At 51.7% G+C, this 16,510-nt stretch overlaps 6 protein-coding genes across 6 annotated transcripts; 5 read left to right on the top strand and 1 right to left on the bottom strand.

Moving 5' to 3' along the window:
- Positions 1 to 99: 99 nt before the first annotated feature.
- Positions 100 to 2,446, top strand: C7974DRAFT_322591 (fungal-specific transcription factor domain-containing protein; the record flags this gene model as incomplete). Its single annotated transcript, XM_046138866.1, has 2 exons — positions 100 to 880; positions 939 to 2,446. The coding sequence occupies 2 exons, from the start codon at positions 100 to 102 to the stop codon at positions 2,444 to 2,446; spliced, it is 2,289 nt and encodes a 762-aa protein (XP_045991496.1).
- Positions 2,447 to 3,609: 1,163 nt separating this feature from the next.
- Positions 3,610 to 4,304, top strand: C7974DRAFT_418569 (uncharacterized protein; the record flags this gene model as incomplete). Its single annotated transcript, XM_046144168.1, has 3 exons — positions 3,610 to 3,777; positions 3,831 to 4,051; positions 4,109 to 4,304. The coding sequence occupies 3 exons, from the start codon at positions 3,610 to 3,612 to the stop codon at positions 4,302 to 4,304; spliced, it is 585 nt and encodes a 194-aa protein (XP_045991495.1).
- A 1,402-nt stretch (positions 4,305 to 5,706) lies between these two features.
- Positions 5,707 to 7,682, top strand: C7974DRAFT_369552 (aldehyde dehydrogenase domain-containing protein). The gene is made up of 4 exons (XM_046139944.1): positions 5,707 to 5,995; positions 6,054 to 6,487; positions 6,536 to 7,141; positions 7,195 to 7,682. The coding sequence occupies exons 1-4, from the start codon at positions 5,884 to 5,886 to the stop codon at positions 7,501 to 7,503; spliced, it is 1,461 nt and encodes a 486-aa protein (XP_045991494.1). The 5' UTR covers positions 5,707 to 5,883; the 3' UTR covers positions 7,504 to 7,682.
- Positions 7,683 to 8,324: 642 nt separating this feature from the next.
- Positions 8,325 to 11,722, bottom strand: C7974DRAFT_346396 (uncharacterized protein). Its single transcript, XM_046139383.1, has 2 exons — positions 10,896 to 11,722; positions 8,325 to 10,848 (listed from the first exon to the last, which is right to left on the bottom strand). Exons 1-2 carry the CDS (start codon positions 11,522 to 11,524, stop codon positions 8,364 to 8,366), a joined length of 3,114 nt encoding a protein of 1,037 aa, XP_045991493.1. The 5' UTR covers positions 11,525 to 11,722; the 3' UTR covers positions 8,325 to 8,363.
- Positions 11,723 to 11,930: 208 nt separating this feature from the next.
- C7974DRAFT_405980 (lactose permease) lies at positions 11,931 to 14,548 on the top strand. The gene is made up of 3 exons (XM_046143101.1): positions 11,931 to 12,714; positions 12,873 to 13,726; positions 13,778 to 14,548. Exons 1-3 carry the CDS (start codon positions 12,408 to 12,410, stop codon positions 14,420 to 14,422), a joined length of 1,806 nt encoding a protein of 601 aa, XP_045991492.1. The 5' UTR covers positions 11,931 to 12,407; the 3' UTR covers positions 14,423 to 14,548.
- A 694-nt stretch (positions 14,549 to 15,242) lies between these two features.
- Positions 15,243 to 15,647, top strand: C7974DRAFT_381153 (uncharacterized protein; the record flags this gene model as incomplete). The annotated part of the gene is made up of 1 exon (XM_046140570.1): positions 15,243 to 15,647. One exon carries the CDS (start codon positions 15,243 to 15,245, stop codon positions 15,645 to 15,647), a length of 405 nt encoding a protein of 134 aa, XP_045991491.1.
- Positions 15,648 to 16,510: the final 863 nt, after the last annotated feature.

The raw sequence follows: 16,510 nt of genomic DNA, 5'->3' as shown, positions 1-16,510 counted from the left end.
TGAAGTCGTCGTGCCCGATTCACAGTCTCTTCACGCGCCTCCAATGCCCTCCGCCGCTGTAGACCGCTGCCGCCTCGCCAATCGCTCGTCGCCGCCATGATGCCTCTAGCATCGCACTCGACATCGACATCGACTCCTACGCCGACGCCAACAGCACCGCCAAGCTCGAATTCGCGCAGAGTGCCGCTCGATAAGCGCAAGCGCACAGAGACTTCGTGCGATAAGTGCAAATCACGCAAGCAAAAGTGCAGGAAAGAGCCTGGCCAGGACGCCTGTCGGTACTGCATCCTGCACAACATCGAATGCCTAACCACGCAGCCGCGCAAGAAGCGCCTCTACGGCAGCGTCGAGGGCTTGGGAAATCGGTTGGCGCTGCTGGAATCGCTGGTGAAGGGCCTCCTCCCCGAAGCTGATTTGAACGACCTGGACGAGTTGCGACAGCTCGGCAGCTCGCTCGGCATTGCGCTGCCAGGCTCGGGGGAAGCTGATAGCCATGGGGAGCAGAACGGTGGCAGCGACAAGGATGGGGATGACCACATGTCGTTGCTGCCAGACCAGCAGGGGCAGGTGCAGTACATTGGACCTGCCAGCTCGTTCTCGTTTCACCTCAGGCTTCGATCGTTAATTGGCGCTGAGGCATTGCGCTCCTTCGTGCTGTTTGGGAGCAACCCTGCAGATCAGGAGCCCCTGGACGGTGGCGATGCTCGAAGCGATCTGCGCAGCCTCTCCACTCCCAGTGCCACGTCCAACGTCGACCACAGCTCACCTGCTGGTGCTCGCGCACTGTCCAGCGCTCAGCCGAGCGAGGTGCCCAGCCTCGAATGTCTTGTTGGGGCCTACTTCGACCAGATCAATCCTGCCTTTCCCGTCCTGTACGAAGGTAAGTTGACTTGAGCGAAACAAGGACTCGCCTGATCAATCGACTAACGAATTGACAGCGTCGTTCCGCGAGGCCTATGAGGGGTGGCTGCTGGATCCGGGGAATGCCGACCCTGCGTGGTTGTGCAGTTTCTTGTGCGTGCTGCTCCTGTCGCGCCGCGTTGCGCGCATCACGTTTCAGGAAGACCAGGAAAAGTTGTGGTGGAGGCGAGTCCAGCAGCTCCTGCCTGTTGTCATGTTTACATCCAGCGTCATGGCGGTCCAAGCACTGCTCTTGGCCTCACTCCACCTGCACAACACGAACCATCGCGACGCTTGCTGGAACCTCACCGGCACGGCTGTGCGTATAGCTTTTGCCATTGGATTACACCAGGATAAAGTGAACACTCTGCAGACCCCGCTAGCCCGCGAGCTGCGGAAACGTCTGTGGTGGACACTGTATGCATATGAGCAGATGCAGCTTTCTTCTTATGACCGGCCAAGTGCCATCGAGCATCCAGGCAGCAAGATCAGCTGTCTGAACGAGCGCCTCCTTGGTTCAGACTTGCACAATCCGCCTGAGTATAGTCAATGGTACAATCGTCTAGTCGTGCACCTGGGCTCTGCGTGCCGGGCACCGAAGACGGTCCGAACCAACTCTGAAGATGAATCCTATGTTGGGCCCTTGTCACCTGCAGCTGGAGTGCTTCGAGACATGGAGCGTTGGAGAGACCTGCTCCCCCAACATCTTCGCCTGGAGGCAGTGGACTCCACTCCACCTGCATTTCAACGGCCTATCTTGATGCTGCACGGCCTGTATCATTACACGGTCATCGTGCTGTGCCGCTCTGCCTCGCTCACACGGGCCAATATACTAGCCAAGGAAGGCAAGGATGCGACGAACATTGCTCTCATAGCTATGGCGGAGTCGTGCTCAGACTCCGGCCGAGCGTTGGCTCGTGTACTGCTCAAGCTTGAGGCAATTGGAAGATTCGACGCAATTACCTGGTGGGACATTTGGTATGCTCTAGCATCAAGCTCAGCACTTGTGCTTGACCTAGTCTGCCTGAACAAGATCACCGGTACAGACATGTCTGCGTCTCGAATCCTGCTTTCACAGCTAGCCGATCTGGCACAGCGGCATAAAAGAAATCCACACATGCCTGGCACTATCGACAAGTTTGCCTCGATCGTACCTGAGCTACAGTCAATGGTGAACGCTATGAATAGTCCGCGATCACCCGTCGCGACCGCACCAAGAGCCGAGATCGCCCAAGACTCGAACCGTGATGCATCTCGGCCACTTCCAGCGGCACAAGAATCCATCGCGTACCCCTTCCACCAGCCCACGATAAATAGCGGTGCGTACATGTTTGCGGATCATGCCCCTGGGCGATTTTATCCTGAACAGCAGTTTCAGGGGCCGGCGTACTCTACTGCACGATTTGATCGTAATACACAAATGAGTTTCATGGACTTTACGATCAATAATATTCACGATTGGAATTGGGGTGACCTGGGGAGTTTACTGGGAAGCGAGAACGTTCCAAATACCCAACCCCCAACAGGTTCCCTGCCACCTTCGTAGCCTTGACAGGGGTGTTAATTCTGGAATACGGCGCTTACGGTTGACGAATGTTCATACCCTAAAGCTGCTGTGGATTCGAGGTTCAATCTCGTTCCGCATTAGCGCATCGAACAAAATAATACCAGGACTCAGTTCCATACACTTGATCTCACTCGCCATCTTCTTGAATCTGCCTGATCACCACAGGGTTTGTAGAAGAACGGAATCTATTCTGGCACCTAGTCTGGCATGTTCCGCATCATACGTGGATTGACGCATTCGTCCGCTGACATAGCCCGAATGACAGTAGTCTAGCATATCGGATACCACGTTCCCGTCATCCGGGCCGTCACAGTCGGCTGTTCCGTAGATTCGGATTCATCGTGCAGCTTTGAGATAAACGTTTGGTATGCCAAACTCATATTTCTGCGTTCCAGAAATCACAGAACGGCCAGGGCGCACTCTCGCTCGCTATGCCAGCGCCTCAATCCAGTCTCTTACCAGCTAAGCAAGACTAATGAAGATTCCATCTCGCAAGCATTGTGTGGCCGGCTTACAGTCGATCATATCAACGAGAATACAGCCGATCCAACCCAAGGCTAGGGCGGAGGTGGATAGAGTGAATACGGAATCAAGCATTACTCTCAAATATATACGCGTATAGGTATCCAAAACAAGTCTTTTTCTCACCTAAAGGCACGGACGATCTGGCGGATCTACCGGTGCGACAGCGATCAAGCGGAGAAATCCATACAACAAGCGTCCACATATGAGGCTCGTCCAGGGTCCCCTAAAGCTTGACATCTGCCACAGCCAATTGGAACGCAGTGGTACGAGTGGTAGGGCTGAATTCGTGGTCGGGCCGACCAATCATCTCGCTCTCGGTCTGATGTCGCTCTCGCATTCGCACTTGACCTTCATGCTACTTGCAACACCACGAAACACATGCGGCGGAGTAAGTAAAGTCGAAGGCTTAGTTGTGTTGCGTCAACACCTTCGACATGCTACACAGATGTTAAATACTTGTGACTAGTAACCACTATGTGAAGCTCATCAGCAACCATCCAGTTACTACATTCCCTCGACATCCAGAGTGCGCGAAATCGATTCGTTATCCAACCAATACTACGACACTTGCAGCTCTACCATCTCGAATTCGAATCTTTCAGCCCATCTTCGCAACCATGGCCATCCTCGACATTCTGAACAAGCCCGTATTTGCCAGTCGATTCAAGCTGCCTCTGCACATCGTCACTGGTATTCTCGTTGTTATCGTCGTCGGCCTTTCGGTACCACGACTATTCATGAAGAACCAACCGCGGACTCGAGCAGGCACCATAGCACTCGGCATGGTACACACCGTCTCCAACTCCCCAGCCTACTACACACTGCTAACGCTCTCCAGGGAGCCAAGTCACTCATCCTGCTCTCGTACATGCTCGCCACAGAACACGTCCGCAGTCTCAGGCGATGGCACAGCTACAAAGCCAATGCCATCATCAGCTGCCTCGAAATCGTCTTCTGGGGCGCCGTCGCTTTCCTCGTATTCCAAGCCAACCTGTCGAAGTGCGAGGGAGTTATGTGCTATCTTAGCTGGGTCGTAGTCGGCATCGCCGTGGTCATCAAGTGAGTCCGTACGAAGTCCAACACACCCCTCAGGATGCTGACGATGCTACTTAAAAGCCAACTCGAAATCTACGGCGCTTGTATCGCTATCCGCGAGTTCCGCGAGTCCCGCAAAGCGCCCAGCGGTGTTCTACTTTCGTCGGCAGTGAGTCGCGGGACAGATGAGGAGGAAATGGTAGCCACTCCTTCTTCTTGGCCTCAGAGCCCGCAGCCGGCGAGATATCATGCGCAGGTCGTGCGCGGCAAGCAGTAGGACGCTGCGTGGAGATGAAGATGGAGAGAGGGTCTTGAGGACAGAGTGACTTGGACCATAGATACCCTGGGAGGGCGAGCTCTAGATGAGAGCAGCGGGAAGTTAGCGGGGAGAACGTGGAGAACGTGTAGGTGACTTCACGCGGATATTTGACAACAACATTGTATATTTTGCGACCTCGGATCTGTTACGAGTATAGATAGATAGAATTAAGACAACCGGTTTACATATTTTCAGGGTCAGGGATTCATGGGCGTTACATGTACGTCGGCCCTATGCATGTTTACGTATTCTGTAAGTGGCTATTGCTTCTAGATGCATCCTAATTTGGTAATAATCAAAGGTAGTTGATAGGAACTTATTGGGTAGCTAATCGCCATAGTATACAGTTAGGTCGCTGATTCAGAATCTAGTACCTTGCTGCATCCTTTTAGTCAACAAGACAAACATCTTGCACAGCCTCCAACTCTGCATTTTGGCGACGGGCTCCACACTCCATACTCTACGCCGTTAGTCATGTGTCCCTCGAGACATGATTGACATTACCAACCAAACAACATTCCTGAAGCACGTTTGTTGTATCTACTTACCCACACCGACCGAGAGCGTTCGGAACATAGTTAAATCAGCCGTGGCACCTCCTCGGGAGCACACTAGACCCTTGCAATCAATTTTCCTATTACACGACCACGCGAGGAAGAACTTGCTAATGCTGGACTTACCCGACCGCCGACGACGGCGCTGTCGCTGGCTCGAGTCAAACAATATCTGTTCATGGTTAGGCGGGCCTGCATTCTGACAGGTGTCAAGCAGTTATGCTGGGATTGAGAATCCATCGAACGTCGGCCCGGCCTCACGCTGGCGACGATAACTGATAAAGCACTCGGCTATCGTCCAAGATTATCTCAGCCATGCAACGGGAGCGCGCCAGGCGCGGACCGGGACTGAGAAGGGTTGAAACTTTTACCGTCAAGTCTCTCGGTGGAGACCGCAATCCTTTCACGGTGTACTTCTGTCGATCGGAATCCGCTCCTGCGGTTCTGTGTCTCCTTCCGTCTGCTCCAACTGCTCCAATCCTACTCCAATTTGGCCGACCTTCTCCGTGCAGCGTGTTAGCAGTGTGGCGTTGACTCGCCGCGCGCATGGTCCACAGCCTTACAGGGTCCAGAAGTATTGGAGTGGGACTCCAGTTGATGGGAATTATTGGTGACGTGCTTTGCGTCGATGCAGCTGTCGTCAAGCGAATGATGCTTGATCCAGGCACGAACACAGGCATGCATTTCAAGACGGGATGATCGCGAGTGAGTCGCGTCTGTCTTGTACTTGTTGATGAAACGTGCAGAAACTCTCTTCGAGGAGATCTGATCTGTTGGTTTCCTTAATGCAAGGATCTGTGGTATTTCCACGACGGGCCGATTCATATGCACGCAATCAATGACCCCTCTGCAACAAGTATGGTCGGAGTTAAACGCCAACCTCGTATAAACCCCGCCTAGACTGACATCACCGAGCTACACAGTATGAGACAGTGGATATACGTCGCTCCAGTCCTCGTGATTTTGTAGCTTCAACTCCAATAATGACTAACGTAATCGAGACACAGTTGTTAATCAACAACAAACTTGTTCCCGCGAGCGACAACGGCACATTCGAGCTCTTCTCTCCACATACCGGGGAACTGGTCGCTAAAGGTACCTTTCACCGCAAATCCGTCTCTCGTTTTGCAAGTATCTGACAGAAGCAATGCAGTTGCGGAAGCGACCGTAGACGATGTGAACACTGCTGTTGACGCTGCTCAAGCCGCGTTTCCAGCATGGAGTGCCCTTTCCCCATTAGAGCGTGGGGCACCGCTCAAGAAGCTGGCTGAGCTGCACATCACGGAAAAAGATGAACTTGCTCGCCTTGATGCAATTTCCATGGGAAAACCCATTAGTACGCATGGAATCGATGTCAACTATGCGGTTACGCAGTACAACTACTTCGCCGAAGCCGCGTATCCCCAAGGCCATACTAGCTTGAACACGCCAGGCTTCTTGAACATGAGCTTGCGGCAGCCTTTTGGTGTTGTAGCTATCATTATCCCTTGGAATGCCCCGTTGATATTTTTTGCGAAGAAAGTTGCCCCAGCACTGGCTGCTGGGAATTGCGTGGTCTTGAAGAGCAGCGAGAAGGCACCATTAACTGTACGCTCACTTCTACAATGCTGTGATTACTCACTAACATCACTCTAGTCCTGGAAGGTATCCCAGTGGATCGAAAAATGCGGGTTTCCGCCCGGTGTAATCAACGTGCTTTCTGGTCACGGCCCAGTGTCAGGGCAAGCCTTGGCTGAACACATGAGAATCCGCGCTCTCTCCTTCACAGGCTCAACGCGGACAGGTCGCACCATTGCTATCGCTGCTGCAAAGTCCAACCTGAAAAAGGTCGTCTTCGAACTTGGCGGCAAGTCACCTTCGCTGATATTTGATGACGCGGACGTCGTTCAGGCAGCAAAAGATGTAGAACTCAGCATCAACTCCAATTCCGGCCAAGCATGTTTTGCTACCAGCAGGGTCTACGTGCAGGAAAGCATCAAAGAGAAGTTTATCGAAGCGTTCACACAAGTAGCCAAAGTACGGAAGCTAGGTGACCCAACAGTGGCGGGCATCAACCACGGTCCGCAAGCAGACAAAGTACAGTCTGAGACTGTACAGAACTACATCGCCGTCGGGAAAAAGGATGCTGGCACAGTGATTGATACTGGCGCGGACGCTACGAACAACGATACTTCTGCTCACCACGTCCATCCTGTGGTTTTCATCGACGTGCCCGAAAACTCGCGTATCGCGAAAGAAGAGGTGAAATCACTCTCTATTTTGTCAGTCCAAACTGATGACTGACTGTACACTAGATATTCGGACCGGTACTGATCGTGAACACCTTCAAGACCGAATCTGAAGGTATCGAGAAAGCCAATGACACAGAGTACGGGCTTTACGCATCAGTGTATACCAAGGACCTCGAAAGGGCGATGCGAGTAGCGAAGAAGCTGGAGAGTGGTATGCTTGGTGTCAATTGCACGAGTCCGACTAACGCTTGGGATTTACCGTTTGGAGGATGGAAGGGCAGTGGTACAGGACGGGAGAGTCTACTCGAGAGTATGGAGCACTTTCTTGAAGTCAAGAGCGTGTATGTCAGAGTCAACGGCATTGGTGGCTGATGGGAACAACCGTAACTCAATGTCAGCAAGGCGAGCAGGACTTGCGAGGTGTAGACTATATGACTCTACGGCCAACGTCTCATTGTCCTCGAGATACTCGAACCACCATATCTTTATGAGAAGAAATCACTTCACTGTCATATGTCCACACGCAATATAGAAAACTTCACTGCCCGAACCACACATTCACTCCGCATAAGAGGACTACCTAAGTCTATCTGAGCTCACCCACTCCATCAACCAGCCACAAACATACATTTCTACCCTCAAATCAGAACCAAGCTTACCACCCAAAATGGCACCTCCTTTCAGTATCATCAGCACTTCTTCCGTCACAAAGCACGACCATTCCGGTAGCGACACCGATCAAACCATTCGCTCCTCGTCCGTTCCCGAGCAAGACCAGACCACAACTCCAGACGTCGATGCACCAGCTGACGAGTGGGATGAAGCCGAGTATGATCGGCAGATGCGAGTGCATCTCAGGCAGGTGTACGAGGGCAAGTCAGTCCGCCTTCTCAAGGTGTTTTGCAGGGAGGGCAACTTGGCGCTTCGGGGTACAAAGGGTGAGGTGGTCGAGAGGCTTGTGAGGGATACTATCAGGAGGATGTATCATGGGGGAGCTTAGATGGGCAGTCAGCGCTGAAACGGACATTATAGACGTCAAAACTGATGGGATATCTTGATCTACATTGGTGAAACATCGTTACAGGCAAAATTGTTGGCACATCAGGGTTGCCTGAACATTGCGGAATGGGGATGAGATAACGTCAACATTCATCTTGAAATCTAGAGTGGTATCGAAACAACAAATTGCAATTGTTGGTCTAAGCTTTTCTGCAAGTGCGCATGCTTCTTAATTACTCGGACTGCAGCAGGATCTCGAACTCAAACGGCTCTGTCAACAGTGCATACTCGTCCAGTGTCCTCGGCCCACAGCTTCCACTGCCCAAGCCGTGATGCTCCGCGTCTAATCTCAGTACGACCTCATCTCTCTTCTTCTTGCGCAACTCATAAGGATGCTTCGCCTCAGCAACATCCTTCATGCGGTAATGCGCAGCCTGGAAGTCGAAGGTCTTCTTGTTCTTGCCGTCACTCTTCACATCCACGAACTGCGCCAGCAACGATGTCTTGCCGTCACTGATCTTAACCCATCGCGTATCAGTGCGGTTGGCGCTCTCCTGTGGCACTTCGTAGTCGACCCACAGCTCGTCAACGCTGGAGACGCTGTACTTGCCCACGGGTTGTGAGAGCTTGCTATCGCGGTATGACTCGCCTGTGCCACGACCGAACCACTCCACGGTCTGGAACTGCGATGGTAGCTCCGTTACGAGGCCAATACGGGGTAGTGTGCGTGGTAGGTTGTCGCCCTGCGGAGTGCCGTTGACCTTGATTGACAACGATCCGTCGGCTTTGAATGTATAAACAAGGGTGCTGTCAATCGACCACGAAAGGATCGGTGGTGCGATACGCTGGTGGACTGTGACCTTGAAATCCCCGTCTTTGGCCTGCGTCCACTCGACCTTGCGAGTGAATAGCTTAGCGAGATGGAGCTTCTTATCATCCCAGTCCCAGCCATCCTGAGGAGCGTCGTTATCGGTCGGAGCACGGAAGATGTCAAGCTCGGGCGCTTTGGAGATGAGCTCAGCCGAGTCCTGGCGCCACGATGTAAGAGCGCCATGTAGAGTGTTGAAAGTCCAAGACGACTTTCCACCTGTGACCTTGAGGGTATTCCTTGTAGCGGTATCTACCTCGAGCTTTCCGCCCGAAGTTGAGAGTACTTTCAAGGTAGCAGACGGGACAACTACGACCTGCGCAGTCGCAATTTCGAAGCCCTTCTCCAGCCATGGCGTTGCTTCCTTCAGCTGGAAGGACAGGCTCAGCAGAATCTCGCCTTCAGAGCCATCCACCTTTGGAAGATCGACCTCGAAGGTTTGGCCTGCAGCAACTCCAGATGGGATCTCAATAGATCCCGTCTTGCTTGATCCAGATTCAATGGCAGTAGAATACTGCAATGTCAAGTGGTCCAGCGTAACGAAATCGTATCGGTTGATGAACTTCGCTTTCTTTCCATCGGACTCGAGGATTTGAACTGGCTCAATAGCCTTCTTGTATTCCAACAAGCCAGCATTAGGGGTGTGATCAGAGTTGACCAGACCGTCCATTACAAATGTGCCATCGTGTACTTCCTCATCGAAGTCGCCACCGTAGGCGTAGTACTCCTCCGAAGTCTGCTTGTCCTTCGTGAGAAGGCCGTGGTTTGCCCACTCCCAAGCAAAACCACCCTGAAGAGTGGGGTACTTGTAGAAAGCGTCAATGTACTCCTTTATGTTACCGGGGCCGTTACCCATTGCGTGAATGAATTCGCAGAGCACGAGGGGCTTAGTCTTAGTTTTGTCCTCGGCGAATTTAATGATCTCATCAATCGGTGGGTACATCCTGGAGTATATGTCCATAGTCTCTGCATAGATGTCGGCTTCATAGTGAATGGGCCTGCTGTCGTCGTACGCCTTGATGTGATCGTACATGGCCTTGAAGTTCTGTCCATAGAAGGCCTCGTTACCTAGACTCCAGATGATGATAGAGGGATGTAGTTGATCTCTCTTCACCAAGTGCTCAGCGCGGTCAACGTACGCTTCAGTCCAGTCCGGGTTGTTTGTAGTCCACTCAGCAGCCTTTTCTCTAGTCAAGAGTTGACGCTCGCGGAAGGGCAGGGCACGCTCCTTGGCGTCAAGTGCAGCATCAGCAATCATTTCGAAGCCGTGGCATTCCAGATCCGCTTCATCTATGACCCAGAAACCCATTTCGTCTGCCAGATCGTACAATCGTGGATCATTCAGCTGATGCGAAGTACGGATGGCGTTGACGTTGTGCTGCTTCATGGTCAAGAGATCGTGCTTGAGGAATTCGAGCGGGATGGTCCTGCCGAATTGAGGATGATGTTCGTGTCGATTGACACCTCGGAATACAACGCGCTCGCCGTTGACCTTGAGGAGGCCATCCTTCATCTCCACTTGCCTAAATCCGACCCGATGAGCAACGAATTGAGCCGAATCAAGCGAGACTGTGAGATGGTAAAGGTTAGGTGATTCCGCCGTCCATTTGAGAGGGTCCTCGACGGAGATGCTGAACTCGGTCGGAGATCCTGCGTTCGCATCCGCCTCCTTCGATGCAATAGTTTGCTTGTTGGCGTCCAGCAGTTTGATTGAAATTTTACCCGATCCAGTAGTGCTGACTTTGACCTTGAGCTCGGCGTTCTTGTAAGAAGAGTCTAGGAGAGTCTGAGCAAAGACGTTCTCAATGCGAGATTCTTTGACAAATCCAACCAAGAACACATCTCGGAAGCTGAAATACGGTCAGTTGACGAAACAGCTACACACAAAGATACTTACATTCCAGATAGCCACCATTGATCTTGATCCTCGATGTATGTTCCGTCACAGTGCTGGTATACTCGGACTGCGAGAGTGTTCTCGCCTTCCTTGTCAACGATAGAGGTGACGTCAAATTCGTCAGGGTTCCTGCTTCCCTGAGAGTAGCCGACCTCCTTGCCGTTCACCCACACGTGAAAGGCAGCATCAACTCCCTCAAATCTGAGGCGGATTTGGCCTTCTCGCAAGTGTTCTGGAACGCTGAACTTCCTTACGTAGGAGCCCGTTTCGTTCTCTGTGAAAGGCACATTGGGAGGATCGACTGGTATGTGGTACTGAACATTTGTGTACTGAGGGCCCTTTCCGAATCCTTGCAGCTGCCACATGCCAGGCACTGCAATGTCACTCCATTTGGAAGTGTCGAATGAAGGCGCCTCAAACCCCTCAGGAGCTTCGAAGGGTGAATAGGCATGATTGAACTTCCATGTTCCGGATAGACTATGCGTCTTGGACTTGCTCACATCGTATGACAGAGCATCAGACTCTGAAACATAGTTGTGGAAGTAGGCACGCACTGGCAGAGTGCCCTTGTGCAGAACATTGAGGTTGTTCCAGTCCGGGACCTTTGCAGGATGGGAATCTGAAGCCATGATGGAGGTGATGAAGACGAGTGCAGCAGCAAGCACATTTGCTCAACTGATAACATGTTGTGCTGCTCCACAACCGGAGTACAATGGCCCGCAGGATTGTCACATGTACCGATTGGGAAAGCCGCCCGTGCATGTTAGTGCCAAGGCTGTGGTTTGGCACTCATGTGATGCAGACGAAGTCCTCGACAATTAGCCGACGGGTTGGAACGGAACATTGCGTAAATGTTCTTGCATCGGGCGGGGTCCAGGCGAGATCGTCGGAATCGTTACTTAGCATGGCTCAATATCGGCACAACTTCCTTAGTCTTTACAGCTTACCCTTAGCGTTCTTGGTTTTCCTGCACATTTTCCGCAGCCTAACTCTTTTAGTTGTAAAGGAAAGTGGTCATCAGGAGACAATCCTACAGTCCGACAATGCAATACAATTGTAATTTTAAAAACGCATCCTGCCCAGGTTGGTGCCGGCTTACACAAGGTACCAGCATCGCTCAAACCCTCTACCATGCGTCGCATGGTGGGTCGGATCATGCAGCGAGGTGCTACAGGTGCATTATGCACAAGAGATCAGAGTACCCACTTTTTCTCCGGATCACTCCACAAATCCGACTCCACGATCCCAAATCTCACCTAGCAATTTCTCCACGTTTGTCCAGAGCCCTTGTCGTGACTCGCCTTGGAGCCAAGAGTGCGCACTTGCGAATCAGGGTCGACTCTATATCCTTCCGACTACGACTCTTCTGGAGTCGCAGCCGCTGTCCATGCTCTTCGCAGGATTTCACCCGCCATTTGCGGCGCCACCTTCTTCCCCTAACGTGTTTCTCAAGCTTACCTGACCTCGGGATGAGGGCACAAGCTCACTTGGCGCGTCGGGTGGCGGTTACCGATGAGCTTTGATGAGGTTCAAACGGGCATCGGTACTTTCGCCAGTCCAGCATTCCCCGATTTGCGGAGAAGCCTGTCCTTTCTCCAAGTCTATAAAGAGACCCACTCCCCCGGTTGGACGGGTCATTGTCGATCACTCTACCAGTGTGCATACTCAACTTCAACGCCTAGTCTGTTGTGCTTCGGTTGCAAGATGGCGGACAACAAAGAAACCCTCGGGGCTGTCACTCACCAGCTGAGTAGAGCAGACGATGACATTCGCAAAGGTGGCGATGTGCAGGAGAAGACTGTTGCTTCAGTAGCTCTCGGTATGTTGCAACCCACCTCACCCAGAGTTGGCTACAAACACATATTGGATCGCGATGTAGGGGCTACCACGGAGTTCAGCTTGGTCCATTATCTGTTTGTTGTCAATCTTGGAGCTCTTCGTCTAAGAAAATCGGACTGGGCACTAACTTTCCTGAAGCTGCTGCCCTTGAGGCCTCGAAGCCGAAGTTATGGTCAAAGAGCATGATGAAACTATACGTGATCATGGGAATCGGCTACCTGGTCTCGACTATGAACGGATTCGATTCATCTCTTATGGGAGCCATCAACGCCATGAAGCCATACCAGAACACCTTTAACCTAACTGGCGAAGGCTCCAGCACTGGTATTATCTTCATCATCTACAACCTCGGACAGATTGCAGCCTTTCCCTTCTGCGGCTTCCTTGCCGACGGATACGGTCGACGCATCTGTATCTTCGTCGGATGTGCGCTCGTCTTGGTTGGAACTGCTGTCCAGGCCACTGCAAATGAGATGGGACACTTCATCGGCGGTCGTTTCATTCTTGGTTTTGGCGTCTCGATTGCTTCGGCTGCCGGTCCCGCGTACACTGTCGAGCTGGCCCACCCCGCCTACCGAGGCACAATGGCTGGCATGTACAACAACTTCTGGTGGTTTGGTAACATTCTCGCTGGATGGACGACATATGGAACTAACAAGAACTTCAACAACTCCTGGGCCTGGAGAGTACCAACTGTCGTACAGTGTCTCATCCCAGCATTCGTCATGCTGTGCATAATGTTCATGCCAGAGACCCCCCGTTGGTTGTTGGCGAAGGACAGGCGTGAGGAGGCCATTGCTATCATGGCCAAATACCACGGTGATGGTGACGAGAACCACCCCCTTGTTCAGCTTCAGTTGCACGAGATTACCGAAGATTTCTCAGTAACCCGTAACGATAACCCCTGGTGGGACTTCCGTGAGCTGTACAACACAAAGGCGGCTCGTTACCGCATGATGATGGTAATTGCGATGGCGTTCTTTGGGCAATGGGTAAGTTTCGTCATACTAGCCTCAAATCTTACCTGCTAACACATCAACTAGTCTGGAAATAACGTGGTCTCTTACTTCATGCCATTAATGGTCAAGAACGCCGGTATAAACGACCCGAACGACCAACTGCTTATCAATGCCATCAACCCCATCTTCAGCATGCTCGGAGCCATCTACGGAGCCACCCTCCTTGACAGGCTTGGTCGTCGCAAGATGCTGCTTGGTGGCTTGGCTGGTGGTCTTTTCTTCTACGTCTTGTTGACTGCCTTTACTGCGACCGCCACGAAGACTAATGGCCTGGCCTATGGCACCATCGTCTCAATCTACTGCTTTGGTATCATCTTCGCTTGGGGTTGGACACCACTCCAGACCTTGTACGCCGTGGAGTGCCTTGAGAACAGGACCAGAGCCAAGGGTTCTGGTGCCAACTTCCTCTTCCTCAACATCGCTATGGTTGTCAATACATATGGTATCTCCGTCGGTATGGAGAAGATCGGATGGAAGTTGTACCTGGTTTACATTGGTTGGATCTGTATTGAGATGGTCTTCATCTACTTCTTCTTCGTCGAGACCGCTGGAAAGACTCTGGAAGAGCTTAAGGAGATCTTCGAGGCACCCAACCCACGCACAGCCTCTCTCAAGCGCGCTAAGATTGAGGTCTCTGGTGGCCAGGTTCACAACGTCACTGACGCATGAATGGAGAAGACAAGATGATGTCACGCATTACGCGCTACGGTAGGAGCTTTAGGCTTAGAGAACTCTGATCACATAGTTAGGGTCCAGTATTAATACTACACTTTAATTTGACACGCATGGTTTTTATATCTTTCACTTGTGGGCAGTAGACCTCGACGTGGGTATGCAGGCAGCGCGAGGTCAGGACCAGCACGTGGAAAGGATGGCGCAGGGCATGAAAGGCGAAGAAGTCAGTAGCCTAGCGGCGGGCGTCGGGCGGCGTGGTTAGGTCCTCGCCTCGAGCTTGGCGGGGCGCGTGAAGTGAAAGTATTGACTTGCCAGTCCGTTGACCCAGCAGCATCAAGTGAGATAACATCCTGTCCGACCCGAAAAATAGGCAGGCCATCCTGCTTTGACAGTGAAAAGCGGTCTTCGACATATCGTTGCACAAACCTAGCGCGAATCCAAGTCAAACACCTCCGATCTTACACTGTTGGAGCCCATCGTTTTGGCAGCTCAGAACGATTTCCTACTTATTATCTATCTGCTGCACAATGGTGTTATGGTAGTGTCTTCAACCCATGTTAAGGACGAACACTGCTGTAGCTTCATGAGCACAAAGGATGATCTGTTGGGGGAATACGACTGTCGACTTCATTACGAATATATAAAAAGGGGCTAAGATCTTACATCAAAGGCATCAATACTATAGATCTCTCGCAGATATCATCAGTAAGCATGCCGCTGGTTCGTGCCCAAGCGAGCTCACTGTCAATTCCCACCCCTACGGTTGGGCTTGGGCGACTATGTCGCCTGTCAATGTGCAACCTATACTTTCCTCATGGAATACCTCGATGCTACTTTTGTCCCATCCGTATCGTTTTTTGGGTCCCTGGAGATCATCGCCGCCACCGTCAAGTTTATCGTCAGTTGCTTCGTTAAACACATTCTCTATGGTTTCTACGCGCTTACCAATGTCACAAATGCCACTGGAATTATCTATAGGTTCACTGGTACCTTGCAGCTCACAACGCAAGAAATTGGAGATATTACCTTGTCATATGGCAGAAAGAAGCCCACCGGTTATGCCACGCCTACTTCTTCCACCTATATCACCTGCTTTCCTTTTGAGCAGACCGCCTTTACTACTGGAGGTACGCCAAACTGGCAGCCTTTGTTCGTTCGGACAGCGACGTTGAGCATAGTCCAGTGTGGGAGGTGGAGCCCGACGTCCCCGTATCCATAGAAACCCCCAGCTGCACCTAGATCCCTTTAGACTAGCACAGCACTTCCGCATATTGTGGGTGAAGTAACCAAGCACTCGTCCGTCGGTCTGCTCACCAAAACCAACAAAGTCGAAGGAGTTGACGCGATGCATATGGATCAGAAAAAGATAAATATTGAACTCTATCAGTTCCTGGCTGCTGGACGTGCTGCTGCTATAAATGACCTTTCTGCTCCTTTGCTGGTGAATAGAAGCTGTGGAAGAAGATGCGATCTCAGATAGAGTTCTTTGCAAGTGGTTGCAGTCAACTCAGTGTTTAGAGAGAGCTCAATTTTTGAGCCTGAAACCGGGCAATGTATGGGTGTGCACACGGGACTGATGTATAATTGTTTGGCGAATTTGTATGACACCCAGGCACTTTTGTATGATCAGACCCATTCTCAGTACAGCCAACAAGCCGTGTAAGTACAATCGAATAACCGCATTGAAGCGCAAGCAAGAAGATATATACGAGATTGTAGACCTTTTGTGGCCGATGCTGCGTTGTGCCGTGGCTGGTCAGACATGCCTGGATGTAATCGACCACACTATAACTAGTATAATCAAGTCGAGACATCTATATAGTAAATGACAAATTTCCCTGGTTTGACATGATGCAGGGTGATAACTTGGGCAGAGCCCGGTCACAGAGTTGCCCACCTTTGTGAGAGTGGTATGCTTTTGATCTACGTGACGCTGACCAGTTCTGGGGGTGTCCGCATGTATGGGACCCATGAGTGTATTGTTGGCCACCGGTAATGCTGCTCTGGCCAAGTCAAACAGACCCAGTGTTTAGGTACTTACCATTGGGCACATCCCTGAGGTGCAGGCTGGTTGCATAGGAT

The sequence above is a fragment of the Boeremia exigua genome (assembly GCF_020726555.1).
Source record: "Boeremia exigua strain MPI-SDFR-AT-0100 chromosome Unknown C7974scaffold_15, whole genome shotgun sequence".
Lineage (NCBI taxonomy): Eukaryota > Fungi > Ascomycota > Dothideomycetes > Pleosporales > Didymellaceae > Boeremia > Boeremia exigua.
This window is presented reverse-complemented; position numbering and strand designations above follow the sequence as displayed.

Excerpts from the sequence above, each read along its gene's own strand:
- C7974DRAFT_369552 (XM_046139944.1), top strand. The coding sequence starts at position 5,884 with ATGACTAACGTAATCGAGACACAGTTGTTAATCAACAACAAACTTGTT. Across the intron at positions 6,488-6,535 it reads GCGAGAAGGCACCATTAACT|TCCTGGAAGGTATCCCAGTG; the intron begins GTACGCTCACTT and ends ACATCACTCTAG. Across the intron at positions 7,142-7,194 it reads CGCGTATCGCGAAAGAAGAG|ATATTCGGACCGGTACTGAT; the intron begins GTGAAATCACTC and ends ACTGTACACTAG.
- C7974DRAFT_346396 (XM_046139383.1), bottom strand. The coding sequence starts at position 11,524 with ATGGCTTCAGATTCCCATCCTGCAAAGGTCCCGGACTGGAACAACCTC. Across the intron at positions 10,849-10,895 it reads CAATGGTGGCTATCTGGAAT|CTTCCGAGATGTGTTCTTGG; the intron begins GTAAGTATCTTT and ends ACCGTATTTCAG.
- C7974DRAFT_405980 (XM_046143101.1), top strand. The coding sequence starts at position 12,408 with ATGAGCTTTGATGAGGTTCAAACGGGCATCGGTACTTTCGCCAGTCCA. Across the intron at positions 12,715-12,872 it reads TGTTGCTTCAGTAGCTCTCG|CTGCTGCCCTTGAGGCCTCG; the intron begins GTATGTTGCAAC and ends ACTTTCCTGAAG. Across the intron at positions 13,727-13,777 it reads TGGCGTTCTTTGGGCAATGG|TCTGGAAATAACGTGGTCTC; the intron begins GTAAGTTTCGTC and ends CACATCAACTAG.